Genomic DNA, 24,881 nt, shown 5'->3' on the forward strand with positions numbered 1-24,881 from the left:
TTAAAATTGTTTTTGAAGTTAACAAAGAACATTCAAAGACACCTCACACCTTAATTTACGATGTAAAAATGGAATTTTTGTTTTTCACCTGAAGAAAAGAATAAAAAATGGTTAGAAAAAACAATAAAATAAGGTTTTAAGTTGAGATAAAAAAGTTAATGTTACGAGCGGGATTCGAACCCACGACCTTCGGCTTGATACGCCGCTGCTCTACCACTTGAGCTACCGTGACCAAGTTCGTGGGTTCGAATCCCGCTCGTGACACTGACTTTTTTATCTCAACTTAAAACCTTAATTAATTATGTGATATTAATTGGTCAAGCGGACCACGAAAAATAGTGAACTTAATAAAAAATATTATAATTATATTTACCTTGGGGCTAAACTAAAGTAATGAAATTGATAATACAAATAATAAGATAAAACATAAAACGCTTTGTTTTTTAAACAAATAAATTTAATAAGGGATATAAATCTTAATGTGTCCAAGCTGGATTTTATTTTTTCTTTCCCAATGCCAAAGCTAAACAGGACTAGTCATTCTCGTTATTTTCTCACCTACTGCATCTAAAAATCTAAAACCAACACATTGTTACCATTAACGACATTGGCTAAAAAAAGGGAAATAAATCTTTCCCGACGGTTGTAACGATGATGAATTTGGATGAAACCCAGAAGAGTTATAACAAATTGAATATCGGACATAGTAGATTTAGAAAATTCCTGATAGAGGGGAAGTTTGTAAAGTGTGCTTTAAACGAATCCGATTTTTTACAATTTATTTTTGTAGCCTATAATACTGTAATTATATTTTTGTATAGGTATGTCACCTCTTGTCATCACCATCAATAAAGAAAAAATGGACAATGTAGCGTCCTATAAATATTTGGGAATCAACACCACACCTGTCTATAAAACAACAATTTAAGAAAACAGTTGAGCACGGCCAAATTTGCTCTTCATTACACATTTTCCCCTCATTACATGTAATGCCATCCCACTGTTTGTAAAGTTTCATGTATTTCGCTCTCTCCTGCGCTCCCTCATGTGCGATGCGGCGGGGATCATTAGTCTTCATGAAGTAGAAATGTTGGATAAATTTTGTAATAAAAAAGTTGTTTTCACCTTCCAAAAATCCAGCTAACGGCATACCTTACCAGAAAATTAACATGGAACCGTTATTTTTGTTTAGGTGAAAATTACATTTAAGATGTAAGGGAAAAGGTACATTAAGAATAAACGATTTCTTGAGAAACGTTTACCCAGAATTTTGGCTAATTAAATTATAAAAACATTTACTTTGGTGTAGAGAAATTAGAGACGGTTGAAAAACCATGGGGTGAAAATGTAAGGCTTTTCAATGGAAAAATATTATATAAAACATCGTCTGTCAATAAAAAAACTATCAAAACACAGGTCAGGTTTTTATCTAATATAGATTTATTGCTCGTGTAATCAAGAACTTAAGGTTGAAGTTAACGATCAAAGGGCGAGGATTTCAAGGGAGAAAAGGGCCGAATCGGCTAATTTGTTCGTTAGTACTCTTTTCCCTAATTGGTTCAAGTGTGGTCAACCACAATTATGACGTGGAGGAATGAGAAATGGAAGAGAATGAGCTGATTTGCATAATATGATATTCTAACTGGCCAAGCGTGTTTTCCGTCGGCTTGCTCACGACAGTTACCAGTCACTTGTTATGCACACACAACGACGGCCAGTTGAAAAAGGATAACACATTGCTTCTACATTGTTTAAATCTGTATCAACCTTACGTCTCTTAGACTACTATTAATCTTTAACAATTTAGTTATGAATGAATGAAAAATAAGGAAGGTGCACATCAGTCAGACAATCCGCGCCATTGTACCTATCTGAGCGGTCAAGTCCGATTGTATAAGTAAAGACTTTTCACCACATCGTCGAGATCAGAAAATAATTTTAGTCGACTGTATGAGATAAGAGCTAATTTAATAAGCAGACCGGACGTCGAATTATACCAAGTCTGTGAAAATGCGTTGCCATTGTTCCATGACTTTACTAACTTGCAGTTAACTTTAAATACGCTCAACTTTAACTTCCCACTTTTGTAAGCTTTGCTTCGTTATCCAAGCTTCCAGAGTGATTAAAAGCAAATTCCAAAATCAGGGTGGAATATTGAACTCATTAATGTCATCCTTTTCCAACTAGACACTCATTGCTCATTCTTCCTGCGTGAGGTATTACGCAATAAAAATTAGCATAATTATCACTTTCTCCGTCCATTTGTTGCTAGTAATATAGACAATTTGACATCTTGCATTTCTGTACGACAGAGAAAAAAATTCTGTATGTTTGCAAAACTATTTTTTGTTGTTACTTATTTTAACAGACTGTGTAAGGACTTGTTTGTATTTCATTATTTCCATTTGTCTTACATCTGGCTGTTTGTCGAAATGAAATGTTGGTTTGTTTGTTGTTGAATGTTGAATATTACCCTCAGTTTTTCATGATGTAGTAGTATTTTAATAGTATCGCCAGACTGAATGGTATGTTTGAAGTAGAACGTTGGTTTGTTTGCCTTAAAAACTACTGTTAGCATACTCACATTCCTGTCTAACATTCTAGATGGTCTGTCTGTGATTAAATGTTAATTTGTTGTAGGATTTGTTAGAGCTTTTCAATCTTTCAAGTATATATGTGATTTTATGAAACGTGACTTTTATTTTGTACGCTGTTTTCTTGTAAAACTAAATGTGGTTCAAAAGGGTTTAATGTATTTTACGGAGAATTTGCTCTTATGGTGCTATTAGGATGAAAAAGGTGCATTATGCCGACCTGGTGATCAACGTTTTTTCACATGTTTGCTGTATTTTTTACCTATATTTTGAATTCCTTTTCATTAAAAAAATACAACAGGCAATCCAAAATTCATTGATTTGATATGGAAATTGAAGGTTGAAGATTTTTTTCAATTGATTAAGGTTTTGGTTGAGATAAAAAAGTCAATGACACAAGCGGGATTCGAACCCACGACCTTCGGCTAAATACGCCGCTGCTCTACCACTTGAGCTATCCTGACTTCGATCCAGTCGGACACTAACTTCCCATCTCAACCCCACCTTTTGAATTTTCCCTCCTTTTTGCCATTTTTCAAATTTCCGCTTGTGACGCTGACTTTTTTATCTCAACAAAGCCTTAATTAATTTAAAAGAATTTGTTTGATCAAGCGGACCACGAAACCTAATAAATGTTGAAGATTTTGTTCATTACTCGATCATTTCAATTTATCGTGTAACTAGTTAAATGGAGAATAAAATTGATTTTTTTTAACCTTACTTTAAACAATTACAATCAGCTACAACAATTACAACAAAAATAGAACTTAACGCGTTTTGAAGTAAAGCTTCAATATCTACAGAACGAATCGATGAAGTTTCGAGTTCCTGGAATTTTTTTTAGAATACAAAGGACTTTCAAAATGTGTAAATAAACATTATCCTCAAAAATTGCCTTGCATAGAAAAACCATTTATTGCCGTTGAATTTTTTGCGCACATTTCGGCTTAACGCGACAATTTATAAAAATTATAATAGCACCATCAAATTCTCCGAAACTTAGCTTCGAAATCTCAGTGTTACGACAAACGTAAAATTAAAAGGCCATTTATTTTATAAAACGTTACACTGTATAATTCACTGCCTGGCTGGCTTAATGTCTGCCTGAGATTAAACGTTGACTTGGTTGTACGACTGTTTATTACATTTATTTCTTTTTGTGTCTAACATTTTGGTACGTTCTTTACTACTCTCGGTCTTTATGGAATATTTATACCTACCTTACGAACTGTTAGAGATTGAATATTGATTTGTTTCTACCACTTTTAAACATACATTTCAAACTTTATATTTACTGTCTATTTTACTATATGCCAAAATGATTGATTGTCTGTCTGCAATTTAGTTTGTTTCACAAACTATTCAATAGATTGTTTATCTTTTGTGCAGACTATTACGTCTTTATTTTTATGATGGTTTGTCTGACATCTGACAGTTTTTTCTTTCAGTGAATATTACTGTGTTTCGTAATTTTTTGAAGCCGTGAGGAGCAGTTTATAGGAGGTAGTGTAGAAAAATACGTTTTTCATATTTTGCCAACGTTTCGACCTTTATTCGGGTCATCTTAGGGCCTAGGTAAATTACAAAACTTATGTTGATTGGAAAAAATATAATTTAAGAAGTAAATATTAATTTTAAAATAATTATTTCATACTCACATAAAGTGCAGTGCTATTCGTGTGGTGTCATATTGGTTTTGTGTGAAAGTGTTGTGAAACGTCAATTTGTATTTTGTTGTTTTTATATGTTTCTGTGTTGACAACACTTTCACACAAAACGAGCATAACACCACAAGAATAGCGCCACACTTTATGCTCGGATGATGACCCGAATAAAGGTCGAAACGGCGGCAAAACAATGAAAAACCTTTTTTTAAACTACCTCATATAAAAACAGCAGAATGCAAATTCACGTTTCACACACTTTCACACAATACCAATATGACACCACAAGAATAGCACCACATTTTATGTCCTGAAGATGACTCGATTAAAGGTCGAAACATCGGCAAAAAAAAATTAAAAAAATGTCTAAATTACCCCACATAAAAATAGCAGAACAAATTCACGTTTTACAACAGTTTCACTCAAAACCAATATGAAACCACAAGAATAACACTACAATTTATGCTCTGAAAATGACTCGAATAAAGGTCGAAACATCGGCAAAAAAATGAAAAAGGTTTTTCTAAATGTTCCAAATATAAATTGTATTTTTTCCAATCAACATATGTTTTCTTATTTACCCAGGCCCTGAAGATGATCCAAATAAAGGTGGAAACTTTGGCAAAAAAAATGAAAAAGGTGTTTTTCTAAACTACCTCATTCTTGACCGCTCCTCACGACTTCGACAAATTTTGAAATAACACTTTATTGTATTTCTACGATTAGCGTAATTGCCCTCTGCTTATGAATTTTTTGTACAATCGTTTGTCAGACGACTATCTGATATTGATTGATTGTTTGTCTTTCTTGTGAATGAATGAATAATAGTATTTATTTACATAGAATACAAACAATCTCAAAATATTTTCAAAATGCTTTACGGCACGGACAACAGTCCATCAGCCGTGGTCTTTCTTGTACGATTGTTTATTGCCCGTTAAAATACATAATTTAACAAATTTTTTTTAATCTCGGGGAAATTTTATCTAGATTCAAATAAAAATAAATAACCAAAAAGTAATTTGTTTTTACAAAAAACTAACTTATATTTTCAACAAATCCAAACGATAATCGTTATTATACAATAGTTGTATAGAATAAAAACTATTTCAACTGTCAATTAAATCGATACAATTATTGTTTAATGACAGTAACAAATGGTCTGAATTAATCAGTGATGTTATTAGCCAACGGGTTCAATCCGGTCCGTATCCGTTATCCAGAATCTATGGGGGTGTTTGTTATCTTGTAAGCCTGTAACCTGTTACCGGTAACACATAACGACAACCGTGTTGACGTAACCACACAAGAGAAAGCGCGTTCAACTGAAAACGAATTTCATTTGTAATTTCATTTTTCAACCGGTGTCCCAGATGATTAACAGGCAATCTCCAAACAAAGATAAAGAATTTTTTATACGTGTGAAAAGATTAAAACAACATTTAGCATTAGTAAAAATTAACCTTAAAAATAAAAATCTAACTAAATAAAAATTGGTAAGATAAATAATAGATAGTAAAACGAGTAGTATATGTCCCTCCGAAAACCTCTGTAGAAGAAGGCTGTGATTTCACGCGATTAAGAATATGCCATAGTCGAATGACAAAACACCCACTTTTGGGTCAAAGCTCGCCTACGTGTCTAGCATGCTGAGAGCTTTTCAAAATGAAATGGTTTTACGCCTTGGATAAAAAGAGCGATTAAGGATACTTGAGGATTGTTGTTCAACAGAACATGGACTTTCTTGTCCACTGTTCCGTTTTGGCTAAAATAAATCATAAATAGGTAAAAGTTGCGCGCGTGTGAATTAAACTGTTAGCATAAACTTATAGCATGCTACCTTATGACATTACAGTTATAGTGAATGCAGCATAAACCCTTACTGGGGTATGTTACGCTTTGTGTATACGGCGATGTAGAAATATGCAATCGTTGAAGTATTAATTAATATTTAATAATAGAATAATGTAATAAAGAATAAATGATGTTTTACATTTTGATCTTATAATTTGCATACGCTGCAGGCTAAAATTGCTTCCAAGTTCAAAGTGAGGGACTAAAGTAAATGACATCCGATTACGGTGAAAAGCATATTATTTTAAAATTAAAAATCAAACTAATTTAAGAGAACATAAAAAAACATAGACTTAGACCATAAAGTTACAAGCAGGAATTAAAAAATAATTTGGTTAATTAAACTAAGATTTTCGTATGTACTTTTAATTTATTTCCACTTTTATAATTGGATTGTAACATGATAACTAATATATAAATAATTATAACCATGTAGATTTTTTTTTAGTTTTTTGAGTTTATTTATTAGATACTTTTACATACATTTTTTAAAAAGTGAATACAAGGGGAAATGTCTAGGACATTACACATCCTTGTGGCAGAGGGCTTAAGTATATTTACAATACAATTAATTAAGGTTTTTAGTTGAGATGAAAAAAAGTTAATGGCACGAGAGGGATTCGAACCCACGACCTTCGACTAGATACGCTGCTGCTCTACCACTTGAGCTATCGTGACCTCGATCCACCCGGACATCAACTCCCCATCTCAACCCCACCTTATGAGTTTTCCCTCCTTTTGCCATTTTTCATCTCAACTAAAAACCTTAATTAATTGTAAAGTATTAATTGGTCAAGCGGACCACGAAATTAGTGAATATATTTACAATATTTGCTGATTTGGCCCAGAGAAATAAGAACAGTGGTGAAAATTGTTATAAAACCACTTGCACAAAGAATACATTAATAAATAGGGAAATTACTAATAATTACATATATTATAAATTATAAATCATTGGTATATGTACAATAGATAAGTTTGATAAATAACACACTTACTTTAATAATAACTAATTTCAAAAATAAATTAATAAATAAGCAAGTTAATAAATAATTACTAATTATTATAAATTAAAATCATTGAATAGACTTGTACAATACATAGTCAAACATTTACTAATTTGGTAAATAAATAAATACATATATAAACAAGTAAAATTAAACAATTTAATAAATAAACTAATATAAATATAATTATAACCATGTAATTTTTTTTGAGTTTTTGGAGTTTATTTATTAGATACTTTTACATACATTTTTTAAAAAGTATGTTACAAGGAGAAATGTCTAGGACATTATACATCCTTGTGCCAGAGGGCTTAAGTATATTTACTATATTTGCTGATTGGGCCCAGAGAAATAAGAACAGTGGTGAAAATTATTATAGAAACCACTTGCAGAAAGAATACATTAATAAATAGGGAAGTTACAAATAATTACATATATTATAAATTATTGACATATGTACAATAGATAAGTTTGATAAATAACACATTTACTTTAATAATAGATAATTTCATAAATAAATTAATAAATAAGCAAGTCAATCAATAATTACTAATTATTATAAATTAAAATCATTGAATAGACTTGTCCAATACATAGTCAAACATGTACTAATTTGGTAAATAAATAAATAAATACATATATAAACAAGTAAAATTGAACAATTTAATAAATAAGTTACTAAATAATAACACAGTGAATAAATATACAAAGCAGTCATACTAAAATGTGTTTGAACCTCCTGTTTCCAATTTTTGTTGAGGTTATAGTTTCCTACATTCTTTACTGTCATATTTATACTCTCTGCGCTACGTTCATAAAAGGAGCTAGTTATCCTTTTGATATCATCCTTAATGTATGAGATGTTTAAACTTTCGTGCTGTTCGTATAAGTGTGCTTATACGAACACTTCTTTTAGAGGATGTTATTAGCCTTGAAAATTTATTTTGAGTAGTTTGTAGGCACGTTACTTGTGTAGCTCCATACCTGACAGGCGTATAACAGCATTGGTCTGACTATGGTCTTATATATAATGAGTTTATTTTAGGGGCTCATCCCAGATTCTCTACACATTAAAAGGAACAAAGTCTTGATAGCACACTTCCCTTTATCAACCTTTTTACAAGTGTTGATACCAAAGTTAAGTTTTCTATCGAGTAGTAAACCAAGGTATTGAACACTATTGCGCCAAGGAACATAGTCATCGATTCTTATAAATCCCCTATGTATAGGTTGTCGTTTTGTGAATAAAATTGCATCAGTTTTTGTTATGTTTAAACTGAGTTTCCATCTATAGCAAAGCCTAACGATCCTATGGAGGTTTCGGTTCAATTACCATGTAGAGCTAAATTAAAAAGGCTCTGGGTTTTCTAACAGAATTTAAAGGAGTCGGTATTAGGAATAGGCCTTAGTAAATATTTCGACCATACTACCGTAAAATATATATATATATATATTTTACGAGGGTTCGCAAGAGCAGAGGTCATATAAACCCTCTGGCTGCCGGTGTTTTTGAAAAAAGCCTATCTGTAAGTATTTTAGTTATTCAGATATCGTGAGATGCGGTCGGGTGTGATGTAGGTTTCAGAAAAACATTTTCTTTATCGTGCCAACGTTTCGATCTTTTATTGAGATCATCTTCAGGGCTCAAAGTGTTTGTCTTCTGTGTAATTGCAATAAAAGATCGAAACGTTGGCACGATAAAGAAAATGTTTTTCTGAAACCTACATCACACCCGACCGCATCTCACGATATCTGAATAACTATCGATTAACGGTCACTAATCTCTACACATTTGTAAGTATGTCGGGTTCGAATGCAGGGCCGCTGGATTCGAACCCAGGACCTTCACCTTACTGTGATGAGCGCCGTGTCAACTCCTAAACCGTTGCGGCCACCTATACCCCCATAAAAATATTGTAAAAAAATTTCCGTTCCTGGCCAAAAAGAGGTTGTTACTAGTTCAATTATGTTTGGTTTTATGCGTTTTTTATGCAAAATCGGCAAAACTCCACTTGTAATATTCAAAGTTTTTATATTAGCCAATACTGAAATAGTAAGGCAAAAAAAAGTTTTTATATTCTAGTACAAACTGAACTTCTCAAAGATGCAAAACAGGGCGAATAATATTTATGAAATATCTTTAAACATTCACGATATCACACACACACGAGGGGAGGATCGACCCTTTTGTCCGCTTCTTTGTCCACAAAGGGTGTCCATAGACGAAAAAAGTCATATTTTCTTTAGCGAGATGTTAAAAGCGGTTTGGCTGGTAGCCAAACGAGAATTTCATAGGTCTCCTAAGTTTAAGGATTTGTTTTGACCTCTGTTTTGATATTTTTGGGGGTTTGTTTGTCGTTGGCTTATTTTCCACCAGTCGGTTAACTATCACAATTTCGACCGGAATCGTTTATATTCGTCCGCTGTCCGAAAAAGTTTCGGTTTTTTTAATTTTTGCGGCAATATTGCAATAATTTTTAATTGCGTTTGAAAACCCTTTTATTGGATGATATACAATTGATTTTGTGATCGCAGAACCGGCATAGTCATTTATTGGGTCCGACTTTACTGACGGGTGTTTTGAGTTAATGAAATCCGTCATCATCAGCGAGAAACTGTTTTTTTTTAATGTTTTTACTGGTCGTTAAAAACAAAATTTAATTTTTGTGTAATATTGTATTACAACCGTTTACTAGTTCACTCTTTGTTCTACAATTTTATTATGCTTTTAAAAAATTAAATCGAGAATGCTATTGCCCTAGCATTTTTTTATTAAATAATCTACATAAAAATATAATACAATTTATTAACTTGTCAAAATTAATGTAAATTGTAAAATTATTGATTCGAGTTCAGTCTATGTTAATATCCGCAATGTGTTGATCTAGTTGACCGCAATTTGCCCGTAAATTCCAGACTGTTTGGGGTTTTGGAAGCCTTAAGTTCTTGGTTTAAGTCTTAATACGCGAAGTAACTTAACGTTTTAGACGTGTGCTCTCGAAATACGCTGTGGTGACTTCGAAACTCCCGCACTCCCCTATAAATCACACTGTCAAGTCCCATTCCCGGGATGGTGGTCTTGTTTGAAACTGGTGATAAAAGCGTGTAGAAATAAATTAAACTGATGAAGAGATGAACAAGAACAAGTACTTGATCATGCAGATGTTGCTTTCATTCTCTAAGTAGCTTGGATAACTTAACAGTAACATCATTTGAACGAAAGTCGTATTTTATCCTCATCACTTCATCAAAAGTTTGAACGTTGCGTACAAGTTATTTGTTTAAAAACAGAAATACATTGACACCAAAAATTCTATTTTTCTAGTCAATTAATGACTGCAGGAAAAATAAATTATCTGTTTCTACAGATGTTTTGTACACAAGATGTTTTCTCTTTTGTATCTTTGTTTTGTACGAAGTATTTCTTTCGGCCCTGATTTTCCACAGATGATGTTTTTTATAGATCTGCATAAACAACGAATATCCACCAAGTGTGTTGTTACTATGAGACCAAATTTACTAAGATACATAGCGATGAACAATATTCCAATATTGAAATCGTAATGAGTTCATGATCAAAATACCTAGTGATATTTTTAAATTAAATTATAATGAATTCATGCTAAGATAATGCACAGGCTATGTTAATATATTTATTTTAATTTGTAAAAATAATCTTTGTAAATACGTCAATATTGTCATTACAATCATTTTATTGTGTGTCATTTCGGTGTTCATAACATAACTGACTATTATGTTGCCTAAAAATGGATTATCTTGGAAGCATACAACAAATAAAAATGTAAAATTGAGAATCCTGCCCTCATATTTTATGTAAATTTACTGGCAATTATTTTATATTATACACTTAACGACAAAACAAACAGGGAACTTGTATTTATTTGTTTATTTTCCATAATAACAGGTTATTTCTATTCAATTTCATTCTAATAAAGATTAAAGGTTGAAATAAACGTACACACAACATTATTAATTGCTTGTTTATCTTTGTAGTGTTACTAATCTTTTTACAGTATTTATATTAAAACAATGAAAGTTCAATTTTTTCCTCTCCAGATCCAACTTGTCGAGCGAGTTAATTAGTTAATTGGTTTTTAAATTGGTTTCTTTGATTAAACAATAAATTTGAGCAAAACAATTATTATTAATTTTTTCTTAAATTTTTTCGTGAAGATCACCCCGGTTGATACTTCGGCCAACGACCAGTCGTCCGTAACATTGCTCAAGACTCCTGAGTGTCCACGATGGTCTACAGCAGTTTTGTAGAAGTTTATTTAGTACAAGAAGGCGATGTACTACGGCTAGACACGATCGTTTTATTCTTCTTACCGTACTACGGAACCGTCATTTAACGGCTTCCTTCGTAGGTAGTCAACTCCAAAATGTAAGGGTAAGCTGTTCAAAAATAGTCATCAGATGGTTTTGTGAGAAAACCCTAGTCTCTTAATGTCCTATTAGGTTTTGTACTACAGGCATTGAGGGCACTATATGCTAATAAGCATCAAACTTGAACAATGGGGGGGGGGTTTCTCTTTGCAAATCAGTTCCGGTTTGGTTTGTCAATCACATGACCGGAACCGTGTGTGGAGGAGACGAGGAGAACGCTTTGCTTCAGTACCTCGCGTGCGTCACAGCATTTTCAAAGAAAACCAGTTATGGCAATGGCTGGAATCGACATCCATCCCAGTGGAATCGATCTTTCACTGCACTAAGGACACTAAGTAAATTCTTCTAGATGCTCGGTCCCATTTTTGTTGACAAATTCGTGTTAATGCATCACATCAACCGCATGTAGCTCGAGTCACCAACACAGAGGACGTAGGGGTTACCGCACAAACACCGATGGGAATGCATGTCTTCGAAAAAACTGTAATGTCAACTCAGTACTCCACAACATACCTTTATTCAAGACACTGTCAAAATCTTCAAGAAAACACTACAACGTCAACTGAATCAAAAATTGATTCAGGATGATATAAATCCTGAAGGTGTACGTACATGAGGCTAGTATTCCAGTCTCCACTCGCTAGGAACCAAAGAGTGGCAGCTAATCTGCTGGCCGGAGAGATGGATTCCCGAATGTTGGTATCTTTCTTAGAAATTTGACCACCAACTTTCATTAAAATAATTTCGAAATCGATCAGGGACATTCTCAAAACATTTCTGAACCCTGGGCCATTATTTCATCGCAACTTTTCATGTCCAAAAGATTTTTCCCGTGCTGATTCCCGCCGTGAAATATTTGTCGAACCCACCATCTTTTTGGGCGTTTTTCAATGCACCTCCGATTGGATTCACTACGTACAATGCAAAAAAGAGCAAGGGAAATTTCTTTATGAGCTAGTTCCCCTGTCATTTTCACAGGCACGGATGAATGTGAACTGAATCATGGTCTGGACACGATTCTTTGTCGCGGAGCAGAGTCGGGGCTGCGTAGATTCATTGTTGCGACGCAGCCCCGACTCTGCCCCGCAACATGAATCGACTCAAAGAATCCCAGTGCTTACTAGGCTTTAGAAAAAATACAAAAGAAAGCAACCAGGATAATTGCCTTCAGATTTTGTCTAGAAGAAAGATTGAACTGGCTTGGTCTAGTGTCACTTAGCTGATCTCATTTGGGGTGGGAAATCGTGGAATGGGACCCTTGATATCCAAAACTTATATTTATCACTATGTTTGCCTCAGCGACCACTAAGGAACCAATTTTTTTTTCTTTCTCACACATTGCAAAACAGAATATGGACTAAACTCCCCTTACCGAGGATAGTTTGCTGAGTCATTATTCCATTGAAATAGATTCACGATTCCTTTCATTCAATTAAAGTCCAATTAAAACGTATACATGCCAGGAACCTGCCATGTGTTTTTGTTATTATTGTTTAATTACTCAATTGTTTTCTTTTTGTTATTATGTGCTTTTTTTTTACTACTGCTCTTGTAGATTCACTTTGTTTGAGAAGTAAATGAATGAAAAACGTAAAAGACTGATTAGCTTTCACACCACCCCACTATATTCGATATTCTTTAGGATAGTTAGGGATAAGACATTCATGCTAATAAATTACATTCACACAACTCCAAAGTACTTGATATTTCTCGGCGTAATTTGGGATGAGTCTATCTATGAACTCTAATAAATTTCGTTATAAAGTTCGTTACCCAGAGTACTCGATATTCCTCGGTGTAATTGTAAATAAACCACTCAAACCACTCACACTCTCTCTCTCTTTCTCTCTCTCTCTCTCTCTCTCTCTCTCTCTCTCTCTCTCTCTCTCTCTTTTGTTAGTATGTCGAATTCGAATGCAGCGCCGCAGGATTCGAACCAGGGACCTTTACCTTTCATTGATGGGGGCCGTGTCAACGCCTACACTACTCTATTCATGTTATTCGCTTATTTTAGTTCGATTAATTTTGTGCATATTTAAGTAAAAGTTTTTATAATTAACTATGCTGAACATTTATTTTCACCAAAGATCGTACTAACATTTCAAAGATATTTTCCAATTTTTTATGCTGTAAATGTAAACACTGCATGGAAGACAGGGCGTAATAAAAAACTGTAAAGACGTAATATATTATCGTGGGATCCGGACTGTTACATTTATTAACAATAAATAAAAACCGGCTTGGACGTTCGTGCGGCAAAAGGCCGTAAACAATAAGCGCCATTCTCTCGAATTCTGCTTAGGCTATGATAAAAAAGAAAAACCGAGGTTGTTATTTCCAACTGTAATTCGAAAGGAGCGACAGCGGAAAGCACTTAAGCGGAAGTACATTACCTGCTTTAGGAAGGGGTCAATAAGGAATAGCTGCTTTTTAGCGTGCTCTTAGTATTGACTGAACGAATTCGAAAGGGCCATAATGTTGATGATGTTCATTTTCAGACAAATCACTAATGGTTTTCGATCTGTTCTACTTATTATTTTTTTACTGTCTGTTTCAGAACCTATCGAATTCCAGGGGAATGTGTCTCAGCAAATAGCGCTGGAGGGCAAAAGCACGATCGTTCGCTGCGAAGTGACAGGGGATCCTCAGCCTTACATTCAATGGTATTTCAATAATGAAAAAGTTAATGGTAAGTTGAGAATTAATTATTCAAAATAACAATTTTTACCTTTATCAAATCGAAAAAAACCTAAATATTTTCTTTTGTCAGTTTAATTTTTTTACCTACAAAAAAAATTTCAATTTTGCACTGGCACAGAATAGAGCGGTTTTATGGGCTCAACTTACATTTTAGTTCTACAACTACACCGCAGACCAATTTAAACTCTTAAGTGCGGTGATTGTTTTTTATTCCTGCTATTACAAAATATCTAGGTACTCTACTTCTGCCATTTTTTTTTTCAACAATGACATAGCACATAGAACTGAATTGTTCTTAGAATAATTTCATTGCGTTGTTTCATGATTAATATTTAAGAAACCATTAATGAAATTATTATTAAATATTAAATAATTGAAGTTAAAAAAAATTTTTAAATGTGATTTGAAAACAATTCACGTACTTCCAAAAATAATCATTTTTATAGAAATGATAAATGATGGAGTGAGTGTGGTGTTCAATACTTTTTAAAAGGATAGTTCCTACTCACAGTAAGTTGTTTTGCAACGATCCGGATTTCGAGCCTTTTAGCTCATCATCAGGCTGAAGGACCTCCACAACCACGTCTCTCGACACGAATTGCCAAAGTGACACACTTACTGTGAGTAGGAACTATCCTTTTAAAAAGTATTAAATAATCATTTTTATTCTAGAACTTTATATCCTTTTTTTCCTCACCAATACAATTATGAGGTTTCCGTCTCTGTTTAAATTATGAAACGTGTAAACATTAGCGAAGAATTAATTTTATAAAGGACATGCAATAAACTTTTAGGCCACCTGTTGTGAACTTCTTACCTGCTCATATTCTACTTTTTGATTAAAAGTTAATTATGTTTTATTATGCAACACGATTGTCATAGAGCAAACATATTCAAGTAAGCCAAATGGGCTACATATAAGCAAACCAAACATTTGTTTTCCTTGCGCTAATGGAGGGAAAACCTCGCATATGACACATTAGATTTCTCTTTTAATCAAGCTCCTTTGCAAATATCTAAGATATTTACATTTTAAAAGATTAATATTTTAGTTATTATTTATGCGATGGAGAAACTGTAAGATTTTGCTTGTTTATTTTTGCTATATGGCTACGTATATCGTTTTGGTTTGTTTTTAAAGGTGTAGAACTTAAGTATTTTCAAAAGCAAAAAGGAGGGTGAGAGAGAGAGAGAGAGAGAGAGAGAGAGAGAGAGAGAGAGAGTGAGAGAGTGAGAATGTGGTATACTTCCAGTAGTTAGGAAGAGAAACGCTGATTCATAAGAGTGAGTACATGATACAGAGAGAGAGAGAGAGAGAGAGAGAGAGAGAGAGAGAGAGAGAGAGAGAGCGAGAGAAGAGAGGGAGAGAGTGTGGTAGAGAGACAGAAAGCTGGAAACTATGGGTTAAGTAAGACAAGTAAGAAAAATAAGGAAAACGAAAGATTTTCAAACAACATTTCCCCTTCCATTGAGCCACACACATTTCTACCTGATCCCAGATAAAGATAACAGTGTTTGTACATACATAATTCTATAATATTTACAAATTCGACAGATTGAAATATTGATAAATGTTAAAAAATGACACTAACTTTTTCATTTCAATCAATACCTTCCATAAAGATTAATTAATTAAAAGAAGTTATTTGGTCAATCGGACCACGAAATAAAATGGGTTAATAATTTTCACTAAAGCTCTCCGTGGACATTTCATTTGTTGCCGAGAATCGAATCCTGACTAAACGACATTTGAAAAATGGCATAAAGGAGGGAAAATTCAAAAGGTGGGGTTGAGATGGGAAGTTAGTGTCCGAGTGGACCGAAGTCACGATAGCTCAAGTGGTAGAGCAACTTTCTATCGTATCTAGCCGAAGGTCGTCGATTCGAATCCCGCTCCTGACACTGACTTTTTTTATCTCAACCAATACCTTACTTAAAGATTAATTAATTGAAAGAAGTTATTTGGCCAATAGGACCACGAAATATTACAGGGTTAAAAAGTGAGTATGGTATAAGCTGAATATTTCCTTTTCTTTCAATGGCCTTGTTCCTCCTTTTACAAGATCTTTTTGAAAATATCTGCCCGTTATCGTTCAAAAGGGTTGCAGCAATATATTATAATGTGTCTTCATGTTTGTTCGCCACCACCGTACGGGCAATCTTGGTCGACGATAATTCTGAAGCGAGGTAAGTAAGACCGGTTTCTTCCATGCCCAGTTAGAGCCAGTGTCGCCTTGTGAGTCACCTTGATTTTTATGCATGCTATTACATTCGGGATTTATCGCTTTGTGACACTACCATGCGATTACTAAATACACTACAAAACCAGTGTTCCAAAGAGAGAGAGAAAGATTAAGAGCGAAGGAGGGTGGAACAAAAAGAAGTGAGGTGAAAGAGTTTGAGTGAGATAGGAATACAACCAGTGTGCGTAGTAAATTATGAATGTGTGTGTGAGAGAGTATAAGAAAAGTAATAAGATGAGAGACAGTAAAACAGAGTGCGTGAGAAAGATAGAGAGATAGTAAGCGAGAATGAGTGATAGAGTAAAAGAGAGAATAATTTAATAGAAAAAAACTTTACGGCGTAAGGTGTCTTCAGATTTGCATAACCTCCGTGATGGTTTAGCATTATGGTCGAACCCTGAATTGAGAGAAACTTTTTCTGTTTTTAAATAAATATTTCATTATTTAATAGTTTTATCTATATACGCTTTTAGAGTTAATTTAATAAGTTTTTTACTGTATAATGTTGCATCATTATTATTGATTTACTAATATTTGTTGAAACGTCAATTAAAAACGACTAAAATTGCTGATAAATAATAAACAGCTACTTGACTATTAAATTAAACCTTCAAGTTACAATTAAAAAATTGTTAATAATCTTAGCCAACATTTACAAATTCTTTAAATTTAATTTAATTGCGTTTAAATGTTGGTAAATTAAATAGAATTTTAGTCATTCTTCTTGTCCATTGTTAAATTTTGCAAACAGGATTATTCTCTTTTTTTACTCTAGTTAAACCCTTGTTATATTCAGTGATAATTGCAGTTTTGGGTGTATCATTGGAAAGTTGATGGGTGGTCGATGGAACAGTGTCATTCCGTGTATCTCAGCTTCTACTCCAGAAAGTTGGAAAACAATCTATCTAAATTGTCAATGGCCAAGTTAATGTCCAGTGTTTTCATCTTAACGGTTCACAACACCTCAAGTCAATTTATACACATCAGGGCAATATCTCAACTTATCAATATTTCCTGTCTAATACTACGTAGCTGTCCATTAAAGGGTCGTTTAACTAGACATGAAAGGTTTTCGTTATAATTAACTAAAAAGCTTCACAAGAGCACAAATATATTTAAATTTGAATTACCATTTTTGTTGATGATTATTGAATATTTGAGCGTTTGTTTTAACAACTTTTATCTCGATTGAAAATTTTAGTTTCAGACGGCGAAAAAATGAGAGTTATGCCATCGGGGCTTCACATGTCTAAAGTCACCCTCGAAAACGAAGGAGAGTATGAATGTCGTGCATTCCAGTACACGCAGAAGTCCAGCAATATGTTGAAAAAGAAGATCAACTTGATCGTTAAACGTAAGTGACATTAATATCAAGTTTTGTTTGACTTGGTTTCTGTTATTCTGTACTGTCCAGGATCAATTACTGTAGACCTAAGAAAGATTTTATTGCTCTGAAAAATCAAAAAACCATTAACTGAATAGATTAGAGTAAAAACAATTTTCAGACTTTTCTACACTTAAGTGTGTTTTCAAAACAATTTTCTGAACACTGGATGATTTTTTTAAATATTTAATTTAGCTTTCATTGATTCATAAGAAGTGAATGTAAGGAGTATCAACATTTCCATCATTATCAGCAGGTCATTTTCATATTTTATGTTTTTCCTTAGAACAACACATCCTTAATTTCGTAGAAATATTTTTAAAAAATTAGGTAAAAAACCATAAATATTTTTCGAAAATGAAGCAAATGTATACAATATGAAAATAAAAATCTCTATAATTTGATTATATATAATGTATATTTTAAAAAACGCTTCAGAGCTCTATTTATGTGGTGGTTCACTGCCAGCGTTCTGCTATATATATCCTTAAATTTTACTTTTGGCGTTTGCTTTGCTAAAAAGAATGGGTTCCGGAAAATACTTTTTTCCCCACTTCCGAAATTAGTTTTGAGATCCATCTCAAGAAAAACCCCCCCAAAAAAAGATGCAAAAGTAAAACGAAAATACTACGACACTCAACGCAAAAGGTCCATTTTTCTCTGAATGTTATGAACCAATTTTTATAATTAATTTTTAGTTATTCATATATCGTGAGATGCGGTCGGGTGTGATGTAGGTTTCAGAAAAACATTTTCTTTATCGTGCCAACGTTTCGATCTTTTATTGAGATCATCTTCAGGGCTTGGGATTTACAAACAATGTTTACATTTAACAAATACATTTGGGATGTGGAAAAGTGAATTTAAAATAACTATTAAATTTAAAAAAGAGTACCGATATGGAGGGGTTTGTGGATAAGATAGATCATGTCTCCTACATTTTTACCGAAAATTCTAACTTTTTTGATTATTTGTTTGTTGAAGATATGCCGAAGTGGCCGAGCGAAAAGAAAAGTAAATCAAGCAAAGCAAAGAACGTTACCGAAGTAGAAGAAGAAAAAATTAAGACAGAGATCGTCTTCGGTTACTTCGGCGGAGTTGCCAACATAACGTGCTACGCGATAGCCAACCCTTTCGCCGATTATTTCTGGACGAGAAACAATAAAACACTCAATCCGAATTGGACTAGTGTTATTACCCACACGAAGTATTCCGTTTTGCAGGTAATGTATGAAATCCTTTTCCCGGCTTGGACAAGAGTAAACTGTTTTTCTCCCGCAGGTCAGGATGTTGGACAGCAGTGTCCTGGGCGACTACGAGTGCTTCGCGAAAAACGAGTTTGGATCCGCTTGGAAGGCAAGTATCATATCAATCAATCTTTCAATCAATCATTTATTGGGAAAATTAAAATTCAGATTTAACCACTTCCTTAGCATCCCGCAAAAAAAGCTAGTTCTTCGAATAGGAAATTGGGCCCTGTAGAATAATATTAGAGGGTTGTCCATGGCTTTCTCTAGAAATCCGAACCACCATCGGAAAAAAGGCATTTCTGGCCGCCGAAGGTGTTGGGCACTATGCGCTTTTACCCCTAGGTCAAACCATCACAGGGGGGACCTACTGTATCATGAACCGATGTAATTTAAAATTTTGATCAATAATTGGCCGTTGTTATTTTAGTTTAATGCTCGCTTGCACACCGCAAAAATTGCGAAGGATAAATTTAAAAATATTAACTGGGAAGCTTTGGCCACATCCGCCATACTCTCCAGACTTGTCGTCAACACTTTTACAGAGCTCGCGTCGATTTTCGATTTGCAATCCTTGCTTGATTTTGATTTCATGATCTTAGAATACAAGCAAAAAACTGCCAATCTGTTTATTTGAAGATTCCATATAAAGGGTGTCTTTTTTAGATGGCCCGGCTGAATTTCTCTTGAACCAATGACACTATCAACAAAAAATACGGGTTTAATATTTTTTAATCCAGGTTCAAATTTTTACCTTTTTTTTGAGAAAAATTATACAGGGTACCTCAGGCCCATTTCAACTTCAAAATTTTAAACACGACCTTATACATCCTGAAACATCATTTGAAATAATTTTTACGAATAAACGTTTTATGGTTTACTCTGGGGCGGTGAGGAAATTTCTGGGAGTACAACTCGACTGCACGACACACAATACCACCAACATCAATAAAACAGTCGTACATATCAACTGGCTGTTGATCGCAAAAATGTGCTCTTACGTTCATTTTGAATGGAATGCTGAGTGTAACGAATAGATAATATTGTGCAATTTATTTACTTCCAGAAATTAAGATTTGCTCTCATAACGCAAGTTTGACAAACAATGATAGATTTTAAACAATAAAGGCAATGTTTACTTTAGTGAAGATGCAAATTATTGGAATTAACAAAGAAACAAACGAAATGCGTTTTTTTCAAACTTTTTGCCATAACTTTGTCTTTTTTTGCCCATTCAAAAGCCGATTGCACCATTGTTGTCAGCGAAAAAAATACTTTAAAATGACGTGTCAGAAGTATATTGGGATGAAATTTTGAAGTTGAACTGGGCCTGATGTACTCTGTATAATTTTTCTCCAAACAAGGGTAAACATTTGAAACTAGATTAAAAAATATTAAACACCTATTTTTTTAGGCGTCATTGGTTCAACAGAAATTCAGCCGGGTCTCAAAAAAGGACACTATATTATCTCATCATTTACAAGAACTTCACAAAAGCACAGAATATGTTCTGTTGTTTCTACATTTTCTTTACAGAAACGACTCAAACTTTCGCTAATTTCCCCATCTTTGCTAGGCATGGCAATTTTTGTTGAATAGATGTGTTTAGACATGGTTATAAGTTTTTGGATTGTTTCCTGGTTGTTTCCTCCAGTGGTCTTTATTTTCTCAGTCAGTCGTTTTTTTTATCAAGGTAATCCTCGGTTACTTCACAGGTTTCTGATCCAATGATTTATGATGTGGCGATCTCCTTCGCCGCTTTATTGCTCTCGATATCTTTGTCTTCAAGAAAAGAGGCCCAGATAAGAAATATTTTGTCGTTGCGTTCCAATGGTGAAGATGTGTTTACACAATTCAAAGTAGATTGCCTGGCTGTCAGATAGAATAATATTTTGATAGCTTCCATGCTTTTTTGGTGGTTTTCATGTGCAGATAATTTTCTGCATTTCTGCTTGAAAAATACTTGGCTGTTTTCTAGAACCATAGTGGTTCGTTAATGTTTGTACCAGTAGTTTCTTCTATCCTCGTGAACAACAGTAGTTTTTTACCTTTCAGTGATTAGCGCCGTGTCAACGCCTGAACCGTATCTATCACCGACGCCTCTAACGCAAGTCTCGTGGCACGAGCAAAACAAAGTCCATGTTTAAAGTCGATAGGGTAGCGCTGAGATTTTTTTTAAGGCGCGTACGAAAGATAAGGAATATCTCGTTGATCATCCTTGGCTCATCCTCATCAAACCAAGGGGTTGGATGGAGCCATTGGAATTACAGTCAACAACCTCAACCCTTTTGATGTTATCGCCAGAAGTCCGAACCACGATCAAACCCAACTGCTTCATTGGCTCCTCTGATTCACCTCCCGTTCTAAGCAAATCACAGCCAACGAAGTGGTTGGTTGTCTTTCCTTGGCCGATATTCGCATAATGTTTTCGCGCGTTTAGAGAAAAGGATCAACGCAGAAAACAGAGTACATTCTCACGTTAGCTAGTTTCTTTGCTTTTCATTATATGTAAGTTATAATATTAAGTTATATTAGTACACAGATTTGTAAAAATGCGTATATTTATAACTCTAAAACTATTTCTGAGGAAGAGGTTGAAGATATTTATATTGTAAGTGAAAATATTTTCAAATAATATAAAGCAAAAATCAGTTGGAACTAAAGGCTTCATTGATATTCAATCATTGATGATGGAGTTCTACCAAAAGGACATCGAATCTCCAAAAAATCGTGAGTCTTTGTAGGATGAAGTTTGTACAGAGGATTGAAAAAATTATGAAAACGAGTGAAAAGTATGAAATCGAAGTTGAATGCTTAAAATAAGAATTTTTTATACTGAAAGGTATTTTTGACGAAACAGTTTGCTTTCCAACTGGCCTTATCCGTCGGGGTTTTTAATAAAAAAAAATATTTGATCCATATTTGCTTAGTTTTAATTAATTGATCATATTAATTATTCTTTTTTATGTAAGGTTTTTGGTTGAGATGAAAAATTAGCGTCACGAGCGGGATTCGAACCCACGACCTTGGGCTCAATACGCAACTGTTCTAACCACTTGAGCTATCGTGACTTCGATCCTCTCAGACACTATTCAAAAACTGAAAATATGGCCACAAAAGGGAATATTCGAACGGTTTTAGGAAGATATGAGGTTGAGGAGTTGGTGTCCGAGGGGATCGAAGTCACGATAACCCAGATAGTTAGAGCAGCAGCGTACCGAAGGTCGTGGGTTCAACTCCCGCTGGTGACACTAATTTTTCATCCCAACCCAAAACCTTAGATAAAAACAGTAATTAATTGCAAAAAATATAATTTTTAATGCTGATTATGATCATATTTGTGATACACAAGTATAGATTTAATGCTCATTGCTAGAGTGAGTTCAAATTAACGACTAAAGAGAGAAAAATTTTGTGTATTTGCAGATTTTCCATCTTAAACAGGGCTTTAAACCTTCTGAACCACGCCACGTGACAGTGGCAGCAGTCGGCGCCACATCGGCCCACTTTCGTTTACACGCCTACGGTAAGGATCACGTAATCGGATACAGGATACAATTTATCAAGAGGTCTCTAAGAAGCAACATCGAAGAAGGCGACTACCAAGACGTTTTCACGAGTGAGTCTCAGCGGCATCCGGCGGAAATATAACAATTTTAATTGTTTTTATTTCAGGAAACGGTACACCTTACGCGATAGTCAACCTCCAGGAAAACACGGAGTACGTGTACAGAGTGGCGGCCAGGAACGCAGCCGGACTCAGCGACTACTCGCCCATCCAGTCTTTCAGGACAAGGGAACGGAGCGTCGCGTCTGGTTCTTGCGAGAAGTCTTCGCTATTCTTCCAAGTCGCGGCGATCGCCTTAGGACTTATCACGACGCGTATGCTTTAAAAGAAGTCTTTCTAAGCAAACGAACCGTCGAGTTTATCGTAAAAGCTTACAACAAAAGACAATCAAGAGTCTTTTGAAAATCGGGGGTGTTATCGGCAAGATGTGTTCAAAAGACTTAAAATGAATTATTATATATATAGTTGTTCCGTTCGATGTTGTTACGGCGATATTTAGTATATTAGCTTTGTTGTATATTTTCAATCACTATTTTATTGACTAAATTAATCGACAAACATCAAAATTGTGCTTGTCTTCAAACTCTGTTAGGCAAAGTTTTGTAACGTAATTAGCTACACTAAAAAAAATTCTCATTCAAATATTGCGCCTTAATGATCGTTTCGTCGTTATTTCCGTGCGTTATTACCCTTGTTTTCTACACTAATTAACCTTAAACTAAACTCTTAATTAATAAATTACCTGACTGTACATTGTTCTGACCACGATTAAATAAGTAATTAAAAGCTCTTGACGAGCGTATCACTTGTATATATGTATTTATAATTAAAAGTAAGCCATATGATCAGAAATGTTTTTTACAATTTACACCAAAATTATCCCATAAAATTTTCCTAAATGTTTTTATACTAAAATTTATCAAACCGAGAATACATAAAATAATCTATTGAATCATATCACTTAAAACGCTGTACTTATTGTTTGACTCGATCAAAACTATTATTATGCTTGTATAATAAAAAAAAATTAATAAATTATTCATTTGAAGTATATAAAAAACCAAGCTGAACCAATAATATTATAGATATGGGAACTACGTAAATAATATAAATAAGAATTTTTTGAGTTATTTATATTTGTCCACATTTATTCCATCACTGCCTCAAAATTTAAATAATTTTTATGGTAGGAAAAATTTTCTTAGTTCGAAAAATTACACCATATTATTTCATGATATCTTGGTTTTTTTCTACATTTTTACCAATATGCTAGAAACTATTAACTCTTTTCAAAAGATTAACGAATTAAATGTTGGACATAATTAAATTTCTTAAAAAACATATTTGTTTAAAATATGCTGTTATAAACAGTCATAAAAAATTATGATTTTTGCTTTTAACGTGGAAAATAAAATATTCTCGACAAATAAAATGAAAAGTAAAATAAAAAATGTCATGTTTTATGCGTTTTTGCATTCCTAACTTATTCTAACATCAGTGCGAATAATTCAAGTCGTAACGCCCGCACCAGAATCCAAAAACCGCTGACAAAACCTAACCCTCTTCATTTCACGAAGGTCATTTTGAAAGAAATTTAATTACCCGAATCCTTTACTTCGCAACTTTATTAGAAAAAGTTAAATGTTTCTGAAATATTTACAAAAATATAGAGGGGGATATATTCCAATCCCGCTCGTGACACTAGCTTTTACATCTCAACCAAGAGTTTACATTTAAAAAAAAATAAGGAATTGAAATAATTAATATGATCAATTAAACCACCAAAACATAAATGAATTAATAAAATGAGAAAAGATGTAATCACTTCACTAACAGCTGGCCGAGGACATTTCATAAGTCGCTGAGAATCGAATCATGATTACACATCATTTGAAAAATGGCAAAAAATGATTTAAAAAAAGGGAAAATTCGAAAGGTTGAGATGGGAAGTTGATGTCTGAGTGGATCGAAATCGCGATAGCTCAAGTGGTTAGAGCAGCGGCGTTTTGAGCCGAAGTACGTGGGTTCGAATCCCGCTCGTGACACTAGCTTTTTCATCTCAACCAAGACCTTACACAAAAAGAATAATTAATTGAAATAATTAATATGGTCAATTAGACCACTAAAACATAAATGGTCTAATGTAAGTACGATTTCGAGATAACTTTTCACTTACAATCCTTTGGTGCTTACAAAAATGTAATGCTCTATTT

At 33.8% G+C, this 24,881-nt stretch overlaps 1 protein-coding gene across 1 annotated transcript in view; it reads left to right on the forward strand.

The window, feature by feature from the left end:
- LOC106670734 (neural cell adhesion molecule 2-like) overlaps window positions 1-23,520 on the forward strand; it is a 74,283-nt gene extending 50,763 nt beyond the window's left edge. Inside the window, exons 3-8 of the mRNA XM_024224751.1 lie at window positions 14,084-14,215; window positions 17,671-17,823; window positions 18,838-19,076; window positions 19,135-19,209; window positions 22,527-22,719; window positions 22,776-23,520. Coding sequence (XP_024080519.1) covers window positions 14,084-14,215; window positions 17,671-17,823; window positions 18,838-19,076; window positions 19,135-19,209; window positions 22,527-22,719; window positions 22,776-22,993 — 1,010 coding nt within the window. The 3' untranslated portion in view covers window positions 22,994-23,520. The remainder of the gene's footprint in view (window positions 1-14,083; window positions 14,216-17,670; window positions 17,824-18,837; window positions 19,077-19,134; window positions 19,210-22,526; window positions 22,720-22,775) is intronic.
- Window positions 23,521-24,881: the final 1,361 nt, after the last annotated feature.

Source organism: Cimex lectularius, unplaced genomic scaffold (assembly GCF_000648675.2).
Source record: "Cimex lectularius strain Harlan isolate CLEC.00 unplaced genomic scaffold, Clec_2.1 scaffold22, whole genome shotgun sequence".
Classification (NCBI taxonomy): Eukaryota; Metazoa; Arthropoda; class Insecta; order Hemiptera; family Cimicidae; genus Cimex; species Cimex lectularius.